General features: G+C 49.8%; 1 protein-coding gene across 1 annotated transcript; it reads right to left on the bottom strand.

The window, feature by feature from the left end:
* Positions 1-558: 558 nt before the first annotated feature.
* On the bottom strand, positions 559-6,546 carry SEBOX (SEBOX homeobox). Its single transcript, XM_069613940.1, has 3 exons — positions 6,462-6,546; positions 3,166-3,374; positions 559-2,120 (listed from the first exon to the last, which is right to left on the bottom strand). The coding sequence occupies exons 1-3, from the start codon at positions 6,544-6,546 to the stop codon at positions 1,494-1,496; spliced, it is 921 nt and encodes a 306-aa protein (XP_069470041.1). The 3' UTR covers positions 559-1,493.
* Between the last annotated feature and the right edge of the window lie 11,408 nt (positions 6,547-17,954).

Genomic DNA, 17,954 nt, shown 5'->3' with positions numbered 1-17,954 from the left:
CCCTTTGTGATAGCGGGAAGTGTGTGCGGAAGTGATGCCTATAGTATAAGGCCCCCCGCCCGTGCCTAACACGTTGATTAATGTTCTGATATCTGTTAAGCCTCATCTAAAAACTCACTTTAATATTTCTGTACACGTAAAAAAAAAAAAAGATACCTCTCTCTTATGCGACCTGGGAATGGAACATGCCGTGGGATTAGGTGAGGCCGCTAAGCCCCCAGACCCCTCACAATCATTTGCAAATAGGAGCCTGGATTAAAGTATCGCTTGTGGTGGGTTTTTTCTGGAAGATTAGTTGGCATTACGGGTGCTTGGGATACTCGGAGCCCGCACTGCCCCGCTCCCGGCTGCTGTCTCGCGCAATTTGATATGTATTGAAGCAACAACAAAAAACGTACGAGTTGCGCGCACAGTGATATTTACAACCCAAAGCAAATGAATGAAGATAAGCTTCCAAGAGTCACATCAATTTATTTCTCAGAGATGTATAACATGGCCTTTCTGTACAGACGTTTATATATATATCATCTTCATTGCAGGATAATATGGCTGGGGGGATATTAGTCACAACGAGACAGTGCTGCCAAGACATTTAAGAAGAACGTTCTAATTGTGCATTTTTTCTATCCTTCTCTTTCCCTTTTAGGGGGTGTTGCCTCCCATCCCCTCTTACACACTGTTGGTCCCCCACTCTCTATGTACGTTTTGTGGCACGTTACAAATTCCTGTCTTGAATTTGAAGTTCATAGTCGGGGAGCTTTTGCTCGTTGTCGTTATTGTTTTATTCGTGAAAACGTTATACTCTGTGGCAAACAGGGAGTTTCGGGGGCTGAGCCCTGCAGAAGGACCCCTAAAAGCGCAGCTTTCCCAAAATCTCCCTCCCTCCTTGGCTGCAGAATCCCCTTTCTGTCCCATTCTGAAGACTCTCGCCCATCTCCTTTTCTCCGAGTCAGAGTCGGGGTGAGCTAATCACCGCAGGAAACCAGCAGGTATTTCAAGCCCCACTCACTCGGGTTCTGAGATCCCGAAGACTTGAGTGGTTTTGGGTCCAAACCCTTCAGCCCCATTGGACCATGTGTTCTGCTCATGTGGGCGACTCTATGTGGACATGCAGTGCGGACCACCACAAGGTTGAGAGAGTTTCATCAGCAGGTTGTTCTTCGTCCATACCAGGTTCAACCTACTGCTTGCACACAGTGATCTAGTAAGGTTTGCACAGAACGTGGTGGTGCAGCTCCTGGACAGAACATGGCCTCTGTACTCTGGTGGTTTTCAAAGACACCGGCACACCACCCGCACATGGAGGCTGCACTTAAAACACTGCACCTAGAGAACTTACACTTCCTCCTTGCGGCATGAGTTCTGTGAAACGCACCAGCCTTTGAGATGTTAGCTGTCCTCCTTGCCCTCACAATACTTGCTAATGATGGTGGAATTTTTCCCCACACCAAATTGGAAACAATCCCTTGCATTATTCCCAGACCCTGTGGGCCCTAAGAATCCCCAAAGTTGGTAACAATGGCTGCATTGTAGATGAGGTCCGAAATGAAGCTCAGCGAGGTCTGCTGGCCTTGCACAGTCCTGCTCTGGGGGAGCAGCTCCCAACATGGGGCCTGTGAGGACACCAGCTGATCAAAGTCTGTGAAGTCTGACCCGTACACTGCCGCCTGGTACCCTGAGGCCGCCAGTTTCGCGGCCTCATTCCCATCAGCACTGAAAGGGTTAAAGTCCTGCCAGTGGGCCCTGCCGTGGCATAAAGGTGTGGAGTTTGGCTGAGGGTGGAAGGCATCCTCCCCCCACAGGTGCTGCTCCTGAAGACCCGCTGGCAGGTCTGAGAAGGATTGATATTGGCACGGCTGGTAGGAAGCCGTCGGCTCGGTCGTATGATGGATCCTGAGGTCCGGCTGCTGGATCCTGGGGTCCATGCACTGCATCCTAGAGTCGGGGGGCTGCATGGTGGCCAGTGGCTCCCTGTGGCTGTATCTCTGGTCTGGGGGAGACCAAGGCGAGGGCAGAAGAACTCCCGATGGTGGTAACCTACTGGACGAGCCCCACTTGTGCATGGTACGGTCCAGCTTCCCGCTCTTGATTCTCCGTGCTCGTCTGTTCTGGAACCAGACCTGTAAAATGAAGGTGAAATAATGAGCAGGGCCCAGAGGCGTTCCTGGATACAGTCTTTGAAGGCAACATTTGCAGAAAGAGTTTTACACGCACCATACGACGGTAGCCCGGTCTGATAGCTATACTGGGCCGTAGGACAACAATAATGAAAGGATTTCAAAACAATGATATAACTTAGTGTGACTGACACATATTTATTACAACGCCTGCAGATGGTTTGGAAGAGAAGTCTCATGACGTCTAAAACAGAGGCATGCAATGGTAGAGCAGAGCTGGAGGCTGGTACCCGTTCCTGCGCGACCCTTGCTCCTGGTGGGGATTTTACTGCTGGTTTTGATGTCGAGAGAATTCTGCACCTTCTCTAGGACAGAGTTCTCAATCATGAAGAAGCCAGGATCCACCCACGCCCCCCGCAAACGCTCAATGACTACCACTAAGCCCCCCAACGCACAGCCCATGCCTTCAAGTCACCGCTCCATCTTTGCCAGTGTATCCATCCCCAAGTTCATACATGGGACTTCCTCATCCAGTTCCCCTCCCACAAACTCATCAGATTCCCAGAGTAGATTATCATTACAGCTAACACCACCTCAGTAAATCCCTGCCCCGCCCCCAAACAAAACATACCGTGAACTATTACTAACCTGTGCTTGCTTGACAGCTACATATTTAGTGCATCATTTGATTGATTTATTTATAGAGCGCTTTACACCAAGGCGCTGTATATTTATATTGATCGATTGACTGACGACTCAGTAGACAGGTGCATGATGGGGCATCCGTTCACTGAGTGGAAGGTTAGATAGATTCAGAGGCGGATCGATGTATATAGACTGTGGACTTGGGTTTCTTGTAATCATGGATTGATTTATGGAGAAATGAAAGTAGGATGAGTGATTGATATTGGCCTAAAGTATGCAGTCCACAATCTGAGCTGCCTCTCTGTGCCTTAACACTTGGCCCGGTCTTCGCAGAGTGAGGAAAGGTTATTGGTCTATCTTGGGGGTTCAGTGAGCAATTTCTAGAGCAGGGGTGGATACAGACCTGGATTTTTGCCTCTGGTAGCTTAGTGGCAGCTGCCAGCTCCTCCCGAGTGCTGATGTCAGGGTAGGGGACCACAGTGAAAACCCGCTCTAGCTCTGCCAGCTGCCCCCTGGTAAAAGTGGTCCTTTTCCGCTTGCGCTGCCCAGGTATGGATCCATTCACCTCGTTCTCTGGTTCCTCGTGTTGCACCTTGTCAGCTCGCCGCATACCTGAGGACCAGCAAAGAGTCACATTAACAGACTTGCAGGAATAAGGCTTGAGCATCTGGGACACCCCAATACGTGAGTTCTACTACCTCCTAATGCCAGCTCATGCACATCCTAGAGTGGGCTTCCCAGGAGCCCTGCATGCTAGCCCCGGACAACCCCTGTCCCAGCCCCTGGAAGTCCCAGCCACAGTACCCTTGATGAGAGTCGCTGGTACGTCCTAGCACAAGCTCCTGCAACGCTCAGTGCCTCTCCCTTGTACTTTCCACATCAGCCCTGCATGCCAGGCACTGTCAACCCTGATATCGCGTGTGTGCACTCATCTAATGCAACCTTCTTTAAGATCAAGTCACTGGCACAACTGTGTGCGCCACATACGGCCAGGCACGCGCTACCCACGAACGACCGCTCTTTTACAACAGCTCCATGACTCACTGAGGCCATCCCTCGGCATGCCTAGTGCGAGACCCTCCACCTGTAGTAGATAAGCCGTGGCCTGGCTGATCGTAGCTCTTAACATCCAAACGCCATCCCCTCTGCTGCCTAATGACAGCCCCTGGCACCTTTCATTGCCAGCTCTGGATGCCCTTATTGCCTTCCCCTAAACTACCCCTTCCACTTCTTGCCACCACCAAATGCCCTCCTCTGTGCTCGCTAATGACAGCCTGTGCACTCCTGTTAGCAGCCCTGGCACCTGCCATTGCTAGCTCTGAATGCCCTTATTGCCACCCATAGACCGTGTCTTCCCCTACTCTACCCCCTTCCGCTTCTTGGCACCTCCAAATGCCACCCACCGTGCCTGCTAATGACAGCCTGTGGACTCCTGCTGACAGCCCTTGGCACCTTCTTTTACAAGCTCTGGGTGCCCTTATTGCCAGCCCGTATCAAGAACCAGCGTGTCTTACCCTACAGTACCCGCTTCAACTTCCTGGCACCTCCAAATGGCAGCCCCAGGCGCATCAGACATTGCCACACGGGCACCTCGCCCTGAAGACCCCGAATACCAGCCCCCGCCTCGCACCAGCTAATGGCACTATAAGGCTCTTCCTAACGCCAGCCCCTGGTCCCACGTCTCAAAATGCCAGCAGCACTGCCAGCCCCTCATACGTGCTAACGTAAAGCCAGGCATCTCCCTAGTGCTGCCACTGGAACCACCTAATGCCAGCCCCCCCATCACCCATTTCCACCCCTGGCTCCTCCTAATGCCAAACCCTTGCACCTGCTACAGTTAGCCTCTGCCACCTCTTAATATCATAACACCTTCTGATGCCAGTCGCATGCAGGAACGGTGCAGAGGCTGGCGCAGCCCTGATGAACATGGGTGGCACCGCCTTATATTGCATAACCCGGAAAAGACAATGGCATTAGACAATAGTTTGCATACATTGGGCAAGGTCACACGGCTTGTTGACTCAAGGCTGTTGCGACTTTTGGAAGCAGGTGTGCAGGGGGTATCATTCTGGTAGCATGGGGGGCGGGGGGAATTGGGCAACACCAGAGCAGTGAACAGAAAACCTCCAGCAAACGCTCCCGTTGCCAGTTCTGGTGCGGCCCTTCCTGCGTCCAGCAGATGTTTGTGGGGCCCTGGAGGAACGTGTGTCTATGTGTATTTGAGACCCCCTTGAATGAAACCCGCGTTCCTCCTTCTTGTGCTGGGGGTTTCCGCTCCCACCCCCTGCCTCTACTGTGCGGCTGGAGCTGGCAAGTGGGGTCCCCGACCATAATCTGACACGGGCGTTATCCCCCTGCTCTCCCCCTCAGAAGCACGCACGGTGGCTGACTGGCATGTGTTATCTCTCTAGATGGCAAGCGTGGCCCATAAGAAGTGACATGCGCCCACTGTAAGATGGCATGGATGGCGCGGCCTGACTGCCGCAAAGCAGCCAAACTCTGGCGCGCAGTATCGTGGATACCGGACCTAACCCGTCTTTGCCCCCGGTTATGCCAACTCTCCTGTCTCCGCTGGTAGCCACACGCGCCCGTGTTTCACTCATTCTACCCGGAATTCGGCCGAGAGAATGGACCATGCTGAGAGGTGGCGGGAAGGGACCAAGCACCCTGGGGCATGGTGGACGCAGGGAGGCAGGCAGCACCAAATCTGTGCGAGCTGCCTGTGAATGGTAAACATTTCCGAAAAACGTGGCACCGCCTTCAGAACACTATATGTGTCTATGAAGTGGAGACACGTGTGGCTTATTCATCGAAAATATTCGGTCACGGAAAGCAACATCCCCGGGGGCTTTTTCGGCTGCAGGCGTGGTGATGTGGGGCGGCCCGGCGCGAGTGTATTTCTTGTCTGGTCCTCATTGCAGGGCGTGGCTTCGGGCTTTGAGCCTGGCTCGCTGTAGCATTATAATCGTGCGATCAATGTTCTTGTACATTATGAATACTAAACTCCTAAAGATAGCTGGGTTATGCCAACCAAAGGTTCGGCAAGGTGCTCCTTAGCCTAAGAACCCGCCCCGATGTCCCCATGCAGGCCCCCTTTTGATAGCCCCCCCCCACCAAATATCGCCTTCGGGTAGAAAGCCCTCGCTCAATCCCGCCCATTACCCTCATTGTGCACAATCTATCCCCGGACTCTACCCCTCGAGCAGCGCTCAGTGCCTCGAGGCGGGTCCCCGGCGCTATACGAATGCCGTCCATAAATTCACCGCCTTCTCTGGGAAGAGGGCATGGGGGGAATTACTAGGAAAAGTTCGGCCAAGTGGGCTTGGGAACCAGTCAGGCTAAGCAGACATGTGTGTGGGTTGAGGGGTAACACGACTATGATACCCAAAGCAGCGTGTGTCGTTTTTAGGTCAGGGGGTTGTCGGCCCCTCTGGTAGGCTTGCTTCTGGGACAAGTAGTCCAGGACCCCTCTGCAAGAAGGGTCTGGTTTATTCAAGTGGGGGTCTGTTGGTTGCATTCGTGACACCTAAGTTGATGTACAAGAGGGTTCAGGAAAGGGCTGTACTCCAAAAATGGGTTAATGTGCGGGTGGCTGGTAGACTACTAGCGAAGAACCCCGAATCCCGAGGGGCCCCTTTAACCGGCCTCGTGCGGGTGTTTTTGGTGGGTGGACCTGTGTGCTGGGGACCTTGGTCTTACCTATTGCTTGCTGTTCCTTCCTGTGGCTTTGAAGGGAGAGGGCAAATTCCCCCGGGCTAAAGAGAGCCGTGCCGAACTGTGCCATGTTGCCTGCAGTGCAGAGCGGCGCGAGTGTAATCCAGGAAATCCCGTCCTTATCCCGCCAAGCGTTCCTGCGGACCGGGGCCCAGGCTCCTGCCGCCCGAACCCTCTCCTGACACAGAGGGCTGCAGCCCGGGAAGGAGGACGATCCCGCGATCTCCGGGTTTCCTACTGCAGCGATTGGGAGCCCATTGAGTCCATCGATCCCCAGGACCCACCGCACTTATCCCGGTATTCCAGAAGTAGGGGTTTCTAGTGCCTCGCAATGTAGACAAGCGCTTGCAGTGATGCCACAAGGCGGTGGCGGCGGATAACGCGGGCTCTGTCCACCCGGTATTGCTGGCCGTGCAGTCTCTCTCTTAATGTTTCTACTCCCTTGTACCACCCGGCCGGCTATGAAGCTTTTATCCTGGCCAGGGCTCTGCCGCTCCTCTGCCCCCAACGACACTTCTTTGATCCTTAGCCCCCGCCCTGGGCTCAGCGGTATGACACCTGCAGCCCAATCCACAGCCAGCGGATTCCACTTGGCCGAACAGGAAGGGCCTGTCCACACCACAGACATCTCCTGTCTTTGAAGGAGGGGGAGACCAGGAAACATCACAGAGCGGGGGGTCTCACAGTGAACCCACTTGCACGTGGGCGGTGAGCTTTATGACTTCTAGACTTGCGGGATGCAATAAACAAACGCGTCTAGTGTGCTGGTGTCAGAGGAGGGAACGCGTCTTTGTGCGCTCACACGTGAGTGCTTTGTGCTAATGAGGACTGGCCCCCGAGGTGCTGTCTCTGAGGCACTTCGTTGCCCCCCCCAGAATAAGTCTCAACCAATGTGCCTACTTGCCCCCCATGTGTAGTATCTGTGTGCCAGATATGCATCACTGCCCCCTGCGGAGTCATTTCTGTCTGCCCTCCCCTGCCCCCCCCCGTCCCCCCATCCCGCCGCAGTTCTGTAATCTGCGTCTGGAGGTGCATGTCCAGCTCCTGAAGTATAAACTCTGCTTGGGCTACTCCGCCTGCGCCATCAAATGGGGTTCATTCTTGCCTTTTCGTGCGTGATCTTGTATGTATTCGGGTGCATGTCTACACCTGCATGTCTGGCCGCTCGGGCCTCCTACCTCTCCGTGACTCGCCTTACATGTGTTCTCTGCTTGGGGGTCAGTTCCTGCCCCTCCAGTCCCCCCCCCCATACCCCATACTCTCGTTTTGAAAGGCAGGCTCAGCTTCCAGATCTCCCCTGTCTGGTGCCTGCCTCTTCGCATACAGCTTCACTCTGCCCCCCCCACCCGCCTTCTTTCTCGAGATGGCCGTCCAGATGTTCTTTTTTTTCGGGGTACACACCTTCGCCATCAGATGTTACCCCTCACCTAGGGCGTACGGACTGCCGTCCAGATACCACCACTGCCCGAGGATGCATGTCTGGCCCTTTAGGCCCTCTTCCCACATGCGCGTGCAGGTTTCGTCTCCCGGTTGTTATCTCGTACTGAATGTGTGAGATACATCGATCATTTATCTATCTCTGGGCACCCATGCCTGTGCCCTCAGAAACCATCTCTCAGTCCCAGCAGGACCAGGGGTCACATATCAGGTCCATCAGAAGTAATCGCGCATTCTCACTGGGGGCACATGTCTGACCCCTCAGAAGTAATCACTAAGTCCCACTGGGGGCACATGCCGGGCCCCTCAGAAGTCCTCTCAGTCTCACTGGGGGCACATGCCTGGCCCCTCAGAAGTCATCGCTCAATCTCACTGGGGGCACATGCCTGGCCCCTCAGAAGTCATCTCAGTCTCACTGGGGGCACATGCCCGGCCCCTCAGAAGTCATCTCAGTCTCACTGGGGGCACATGCCTGGCCCCTCAGAAGTCATCACTCAGTCTCACTGGGGGCACATGCCTGGCCCCTCAGAAGTCAGCTCAGTCTCACTGGGGGCACATGCCTGGCCCCTCCAGAAGTCATCGCTCAGTCTCACTGGGGGCACATGCCGGGCCCCTCAGAAGTCATCACTCAGTCCCACTGGGGGCACATGCCGGGCCCCTCAGAAGTCATCACTCAGTCCCACTGGGGGCACATGTCTAGTCCCACTGGGGGCACATACCTGGCCCCTCTGAAGTCATTGCTCAGTCTCACTGGGGGATGCATGCCTTGCCCCTCAGATGCCATCTCTCAGTGTTGGATGTCAACTTTTTGCTGGTTTTAATTTAATTTGTTGCTGTGGATCAAAGCGTGTTCTACATGTTAATGTGTGTGTTGCCATGTTTGCAATTTGGAGCATAGTAACGCAATGATATTTGTTTTGCTATATATGAAACAATCTTTTTTTCAAAATGTGCATTCTTACTGCTGGGCAAGGACTTTACCAAAAATAATACCTCTAAATAGCAGGATACACCCTCCTTTATGTTTTGTGCCTTGATCCCACTTCTGGGTCCCTGCTTCTGCAAACAACTATATGTGGGTCACCTGTTTTTTGTGTGTTGTTATCAGTACAGCCCGTGGCTTTCGTGGTATTCGAAACAATCGCGCTTGGAGGCGGTTACGGGCAGGTGGTGCATCCATTACTGCTCCTCAATAATCTGACCAACCCAATCCTACCATATCATTTCTCTAATAGCATTGGGTCCAATGTGTACAGGCCAGAGTTTTTAAATTAACATTATCTCGCATTTAGCCTGATTCTGTAAATTAGCCGGATTGTGCCAGATAACCATATTTTGCATCTAGTCTGATTGTGTCAGACAGCCATATTTGCCATTTAGCTTGATTGTGTCAGATAGCCATATTTCAGATTTAGGCTGATTGTGCCAGATAACCTGATTGTGTCAGATAGCCACATTTTGCATTTAGTCTGATTGCGCCAGATAGCCTGATTGTGCTAGATAGCCATATTTCACATTTAGCCTGATTGTCCAAGATAGCCTGATTGCGCCAGATAGCCTGATTGTGTCATATTGCCATATTCTGCATTTAGCATGATTGTGTCAGATAGCCTGATTGTGTCAGTTGGCCACATTTCACATGTAGCCTGATTGTGCCAGATAGCCTGATTGTGCCAGGTAGCAATTTTTCACATTTAGCCTGATTGTGCCCATTAGCCTGATTCTGCCAGATAGCCTGATTGTGTCAGATAGCCATATTTTGCATTTAGCCTGATTGGGCCATTTAGCCCGATTGTGCCAGATAGCCTGATTGTGTAAGCTAGCCTGATTATGCCAGCTAACCATATTTCGCATTTAGCCTGATTGTGCCAGTTAACCTGATTGTGTAAGCTAGCCTGATTGTGTAAGCTAGCCTGATTATGCCAGCTAACCATATTTCGCATTTAGCCTGATTGTGCCAGATAGCCATATTTCACATTTAGCCGGATTGTGCCAGATAGCCCGATGGTGCCAGATAGCCATATTTTGCATTTAGCCTGATTGTGCCAGATTTCACATTTGGCCTGATTGTGTGTCATGATTCCTGCCCCTCATGTCCCCAGGCCTCCAAGATGTCAGGCTGGAGCCAGGCCACAATCACCTACATGGCCCTCAAGGGCGTCTCCATCCCTCCAAAGACCCACTCGGAGTCAGACTTTGCGCTTGTGGCACCAGACTCACTCACTCCCATAGGATAACATTGGGGATTGGACTTGTAGTGCATTGATGGGGACAAGATGGATGCCCCCACATATTTTGGTTCCCAGAACTGCATGTGCAGTCTAGTCTTTTGGGTGTGGTTCAGCCCAGAGACACCTGGGATACCCAGAGACTATTTAAGCCACGCCCAGGCTGAGAAACATGCTTTGTGTTTTCTGCACCTGCAGCGTGACACTCACCGTGTTCGGATCGGTCTCCAGTAGGCCTGCATCTTTCTTCTGTGCTCAGCTCCTGCAAGAACAAGAACACCGTTAGGAACAGCCTTACCTTGCAGCGCTTCTGCCCATCATTCCATCGCTCCTTCTGTTCTGCGGGCATCTTCGGCAGTGTCATTCCCATCCCGGCACGCCGCTTCCTAAGGAAGAGGGAAAAGAACAGAAAAAAGGCATTAGTAAGCATTCTGCAAATCTTCGCTTATTTTCAAATACTGTACGAGCTTCAAACGCTTACCTGAATCCCAGCCGCTCTGGGGGAACTCTGTCTCCGGAACTTCTCATCCATCTGCAAGAGGGAAAAGACACTCCAGGTTAGTGTGGAAACATCTAGAGGCGCCGCATACCGCGCTTACTCACCGCATTTGTTCTTCATAACCGGCATCCATGCTGAAAACGTCGCGGCACCTAAAAGACACAGAAAAAGAACTCAGTTCAATACAAATACGAAAGGGGTGCATTGCGCATCGCGCTCTCACTCACCTTCAGCGCTACTCATCTCAGCAGCACGCCGCCATCCCCGGACGCCGGCCATCATCTAAGGAAGGAAAGGAACGAAGTTAGAGAACTGTTCAAAAGACTCATTATACTTGCCTGTCGTACTCTTGCCAGTGAAGTAACTAGGCAGCAACGAGCCCACATCAATCAACGAGCCCCTGCGCTGAAAGCAGGACGGAGAGCACACTATCCAAGAAAACAAGGTGAGCTGTGGATCAGAGGGAAGGGTTAGACCCCAGGGAAGAAGGGGTTCAAGCACGCAGAGACAATAGGGAGTTAAACTCTACCAATCCTGTGTTTCAGGCCCAGTCTCCAGTCGAATAGCCTCCAGGGGAGGGTTCCAGGTCGTAGGAGGTCAGAACAGGCTGAGTGACGTCCCCGTGGATACCAGGTGAGCGTTACATTGTGCCAGTTAGCCTGACTGTGCCGAATAGCCATATTTGTCATTTGGCTGATTGTGCAGTTAGTCTGATTGTGTTAGATAGCCATATTTCACATTTAATAATAATAATTTGCATTTATATAGCAGTACGAAACCTGAGGCATCTGAGCGCTGCTTATTATTATCCATAATGTGTGGTGTCTCATTTATCGACCTCGGAAGGATGAAAGGCTGAGTTTTGCCCTCCACCACAGAAACTACAAATCAGGGATCTGAAAGGCCAAAAAAACATATTATATTGCGAGGATCCTGAACTGCCAGAGCGGCAGCAAAGAGCTTCACAGGATCATTACTGAATTCTTGAATCCGCCCTGCACTGCAGCCCGACTACCCCATCACAAGCACTCTGTAATTCCCTGTCTGAACACTTCCATAAAACAGCCCCTGACACGACATCCAACATCAGTGCCAAACTCTCCCTCTTGCCTACCCGCCCCACACCCACTCTACTGCCCCCCGTCCTTCCACCCCAAAAACCTTAACTTCTGCTTCTTCAACCGTATCTTGAGTGAGGAGTTTGCGAAACTACTATCCATCTGCCGGCCTTCCAGCTCACCCATGGACCCTTGTCCCGCCTCTCTCCTAAAAGAAATCTTCACATCAACCTGCGCGGGAGAATTGGCAAGGTCCATTCTCAACAACTCCTTCATCTGCGGCAAGTTCCCAAACTCCTTCAAAACTGTGTAGGTGAAACCACTGCTTCAAAAAGCATCCCTCAATCCTCTATTAGCAATCAACTACAGGCCAATCTCCAACACCAGATTCCTGGCAAAACTCATTGAACGCACTGCCTACTCACAGCTCAATGGCTTTGTGGAATCCAGCAATCTTCTAGACCCTGCACAATCAGGCTTCCATCCGCGCTACGGAACAGAAACCACGCTGATCTCTATCTGGGATGACCTCAAAGTGACAGCAGACTCAGAGGGATGCACAGCTCTTATTCTTCCTGACCTCCCTGCAGCATTTGACAGCATCAACCACATGATCCTCCTTGACAGATTGAGTTCCTTAGGAATACGTGACTCGGCTCTCTCCTGGATCACCTCATTCCTCTCTAACAGATATCAAATAACCCACCTCCCCCTTTCTTCTCCGCTGCACGCCCAGTAAACACTGGAGTATCCCAAGGCACCTGCCTCTCTTCCCCTTCTCTTCAACCTTTACCTGACCCCCTCCCTAACATCATCCACTCACACAACCTCCCTTGCTACAACTATGTGGAGGACACACAAATCATCATGAGAATCCCTACATCTATCACCTACCCCAGCCCTGACCTAGCAGCATGTCGCTCAGATATCGACAGCTGGATAATGACTAATCATCTCATCACCTCCTGAATCCAGGTAAAATTGAGATCATGGCATGCAGAAAATCTGCTCTATTTCCCTCACCGACTCCCTGACCTCGCTCACTCGGCCTGTCCCCTGCGACTACTAGCACTGTAAAAAACCTTGGCTTCACAATGGATTCGGACCTAACTCTGTCTCAACACATCAACAATACTTCAAAAGACCGCCACTTCCACCTTAGGATCCTGAAGCGCATCTTTCCTTACCTTACTTACCAGAAAAGACTGGCTGCAATTATGTCCATTATCATGTCCAGACTTGACTATGCAAACTCCCTTTATCTGGGTGCACTGGCCTACCAGTTAAACAAACTCCAAAGAGTACAAATCTTGGCTTCCAGACTGCTTCTCGCACTGGGATGAAGGGACCACATCTCACTGGCTCCCAATTGGACGCAGGGCCACTTTCAAATTCCTATGTATTACCCACAGAGCAGCACACAAAGCAGGTACGAAATTCCTACAAGATAAGATTATGCCTTATCACCCATCTCGCACCCTTCAGTCAAGCACTCCCCTCCTCCTAGTGGTCCCGGCCTCCAATAGGGCCAGGATCGGAGGGTCAGCCTACTCAACCCTGGTGCCAACTTTGTGGAATTCACTGCCTCCCTGCATTAGACATAGCGAAGACTACATGGCCTTCCGGAAAGCACTAAAAACATGGCTCTTTGCATAAAAAAACACAAGGGATTGCAGTGAACCACCCGATCTTCCACCACGACGACACCTGGCGTGGTAACCCACTGATTACAGACCCTGCCATAGACTGTAAGGCCTGACGCTATCTAAATCCGCCACATAAAACCTTTGCCCAGTCTTGGATCCTGATACATTGTGGGATCATGACAGAAGTCAGAGTCTGACAGAATCTTCTTCACCTCACATGCAAGCATTCCATACGCTCTGAAGTCTAAAGCTATCTATTGCAATTAATCACGACCGATTGTGCTCGACCTGTAACCCAAGAACCAATAACATTCATGATCAAGCCTGATCAAGGCTATGCAATTGTGCACTATGCAATCGGCCAAAGAAGGCACTTGCCTACTAATCCTACGCACCTGGAAATGTAAGAGCAGAACTAGATACCTGAGGCCGTCTAGCAGTGAATCTGCTAAATCACACTAACCATCGTGTGAATATAGCAGAACCACCCACCGGTAATCTATCTAGCAACCAGCAACCCTAGCACTAATAGTACTTAGGAACCTGATCATTGACCTGCAAATATGCACTACGCTATCAAATCAGTAAATGGCCTCGGTTGTTAATCCCACATACCTGGAAATCCCTGTGGAGAATTATAAAGCAAGGCACATTCTAGCACTTATTCTAGGCTAATCCCAACTCTCCTGGAATGTCCTAGTAGAACATGATCTACGTGATCCGACCGCGGCTGATTTTCCTGCAGCCGAAATGTTTGCATGTGAAATGTACGGACCACAAAAGTTTTGTACATTTCCCATGCGAACACATGTTCAAACCACCTACATACCCACACCCCCACCCACACCGACAAGACACCCATGACACACCCCCACCCACACCCTCAACACACCCCCACCACACCCCCAACATAAACAAACCCTACTTACCTTCTCTTCCAGGCTGTGTCCCTGCGGCGCCAGTTCCCTTTCACTTCTGTGATCAGTAACCGGCGCCGCAGGGTCCTTTTTCTTTTTCTTTTTTTTTCGGGAGCTGCAGGGGTGTCCCCCGCAACCCTCGCTCACTATATTCTAAAGGACTCCATGGGAATGGGGAAGTGGAAACACAATGGTACCATGTCGTAATGGTGCCGGTGATTCCGTGTCTGTCTCTGGCCGTGTGGCGTTATGCCCGCCAGGTCAGACCTGGCGGGTGTACTACCACATGGCCAGAGAACTCGTAGTTAGCCGGTCCAGAAAACGGTGCCGGGACGGTTTTATGGCACCGTTATATCCGGACCGGCTAACTTGTAATGAGGCCCACTGTGAAACTAGAGTTGTGCAGATTCTTCAGGAAAATCAGGCTCACATCTGCTGACACGGATAGACTCCATTGTGCCCATTATGACACAGTTACAAGAGTTATGCACTGACAGTGTTGAGAGTGCTTTTCTGACCACCAAAGAAGCCATTTTCCTTACACACATGGACGTACATAATCCTGTCATTTATGTTTTGCCTAAGGTGCACAAAAATCTCCAGAATCCACCAGGCCACCTCATTGTCTCCCTGTGTGACTAGCTCCTGGTGCCAAGCTGGAAATATATTGCCAACTTTGTACAACCCTTTGTATGGAATCTAGATCCTTCCTAAAGGATACCACATGCACGATTAGGTTTCTGGAGGGTGTGGATTACTCTACTGCACAAGAACTATAAATCACTTGTGATATAACATCTCTTTATACAGATATTCTCCAGGAAGAAGCGATTAGAATGATAGAGAGTTAACTCAATCATCGTCCTCTTCCCTATGGAGTGCCGACAAACTCTTTCATTGATTTGCTTAGAATTGTTTTGTGCCAGAATTTCTTCATGTTTGGGAAGGAGCTTTCCCATACAGAAGAAGGGAACTTCTACGGGAGCAACGTTTACTCCAAGCCTCGCAAACCTTTACATACTGATTTTGAGGACAACTTTATTTTCTCCAATAATCCCTATAGTTCGTCTATCCGATATTGGAACATAGATGATATTTTCCTCATTTGGATCGGAAGTAAAGGCAAATTACAGGAATTTATGACGTGGATTAAGACCTGCAACACTAATCTTCAATTCACGCATCATAGTGACCCTGATGAGGTGCCCTTCTTAGATATTTGGATGAGACAGACTCATGGTAAGAGCTATACCATATATATAGGAAGGAGACAGGCCGCAATACATTATTACTTTACAGTAGCCAAAATCCTCCAGCATTAAGGGAGAACCTGCCACATAGCCAATTACTGAGAATTAGGCATAACTGTTCATTTAAGGACAACTATGAAACTCAAGCAAATGCCTTGGTTGAGAGGTTAATGGCTAGAGGATATCCTTACATTTTTTTGAAACAGTCTGCCAAGCATGCATTCTACACAAATATGGAGTCCTTCCTATCTCCATTACCGAAACCTGAACCAGAGAACAGACTAGTGTTTGTTACAACATTCTCTCACAATACATCTCAGGTCAAAACGCTTGTCAAAAAGTATTGCGGAGCACTGGTTGAGCATCAGAGTTCCCATTGTTTGCCTTAAAAGAGAGGCAAGAACTTTAGGCTCAATGTTTAGGGACAATGTTGTGCTTTCACGGCACTCAGAAATGACACCCTCGCAGACTGTTTGGGTATGCCATTCAGCCCAGTGGTAGGCCATTTCCCATGTGAAACCTGCAGTGCCTGTGAATTTGGTATCGCAGGCACTGTGATCATTCACAATGATATGGACTGGGCTTTAAAAACACACACCAATTGCAACACAAATAGTGTCACTTATATGATTCAGTGTTTGTGCCATAAAGTATATATAGGCGTGACAACCAGGAAAGTGGCTATAAGAATTGGTGAACATAGGTTGAGGATACGCAACCGTACCTCTGCTGCAGCTTTGGTTCAATACTATATTGCTTGTAACCATTCTGATCATGATCTCCAATGGATGGTAATTGACAGCATTAAACCTCACCCGAATAACTTTAACATTGCTAACTGACTCCTGAGGCTTGAACAACAATGGATTCTCTTCCACAAAACCCATTTGATGGGTTTAAATGAGGAAATACAATGGTCTGTATAATTGTGAGGTCCCTGCCTCACAATTATACAGACCCTGCCTGTGGCCACCTGTTAGTTATTAGAACGCTTTGCACCCACTTCCAAGACAGCTTATCAGCTTTTTCTGTCTATGTATTCTATACAGTAGCCGAGCTTAGGTAAGTTTTACAGGCTCTATTTTGTATAGTACTTTGAGGTTTTGGTTCCCCTGCTAAGAGGGTTCCCTTTGTAAGATGGCCGTCAGCTATGCATGTCCTATCATGATGTTTTTTTGATGTAGTCAGTATACATTTTATAGAGTAACTGTACTTAGGTAAATTCTTTAGGCTCTATTTTGTAGAGCACTTGGACATATTGGTTCCCTTTTTAAGAAGGGCACAAGCCCCGCATGTACTGTCATGACGCTTCTGACGTAATCAGTTGACTCAAGATTTCTACAAAATGGCGCAATGCCACTGAGGTCCACACAACATGGACACGTGTGTTCCCTTTCTGTGACTCGAATCAAGAGTATTCCTCATTCAATCGTCAGGTAGGACGGCAGTGCTCCCGCTTGAGGCATGACTTTTCAGCCTCGAATATTTGATTTGACTTGTGTATTTACCCAATTTATTTTCGTTGTTTCAGTCAGGAGCCCGTGCATTGTTTTTGAGTTATCCTGGTCTTCTAAAATCAAAAATTCTGAGGTTAATCCCACACATGGCTTTTATTGACATTTAGTTGGCCCTTCAGCAACCAGGTACTCTGTGATAACCTTGAATGTGTATTCAGGACTAGTTTGTATCTGTTTTTGCAGACTCCTCCATTGGGTGAAGTCGGCTAACCAGTGTTGGAAAGATACCCGTGCCTTAGAAGCGGACAAATGGGTCATGTTGAATGGAAGTATCCTTGGTGTCTTATATGCTTGAGTAGGCTTTTTCGATTTGTTCTCTCTTTTGTATTTTATATTTTGAATTTATTTATTTGTTTGACTATTTCGGGAGTATGGCATAACTGTGCAACTATTATCCGACAGGTAGTGCACCTTAAACTCCATCTCCAATGAACTCTTTTTCTCTCCCTGAAGAAGGCTGGGCCATTAACACCTTTGGGCCGCTTCCAGCCGAAACTCGAGTAGGCACAGTTGGAACAAGTTCAAATATCTCTTTGAACACTACCATTGGGATAGATATGCATTGGCTTGCTTGCATGTATTTGTCTCCTGAGTAAATTGGACAGATGCAACATTAATAGGTGTTGAGCTGACACTCAAGTGCAGCTCAAGGTGTATTCCATATTTAGGTGTTCATCATCAGCTTTTTTGTATTACTGTCAGTGACTTGGTATTCTTGTGGTGGTGTGAGCACACTTGGTGGGGGATGCTGCTTTGGAGGTGGGCACTCGTAGCGTCATTTCGTTTAGTCACATGCCCATTAAGTGTTGATGTGATCTTTTTGCTGGTTTTAATTTAATGTGTTGCTATGAATCAAAGCTTGTCCTGCGCCCTTTTCTTTTCAGATGTTAATTTCCTGTTCCTGAGCATTTTGTCAATGCACTGTC

This window comes from Ambystoma mexicanum, chromosome 9, assembly GCF_040938575.1.
Source record: "Ambystoma mexicanum isolate Mex_15411 chromosome 9, UKY_AmexF1_1, whole genome shotgun sequence".
In the NCBI taxonomy this organism is placed as follows: domain Eukaryota; kingdom Metazoa; phylum Chordata; class Amphibia; order Caudata; family Ambystomatidae; genus Ambystoma; species Ambystoma mexicanum.
The sequence above is the reverse complement of the archived record's forward strand: the minus strand, read 5'-3'. Positions and strand labels throughout refer to the sequence as shown.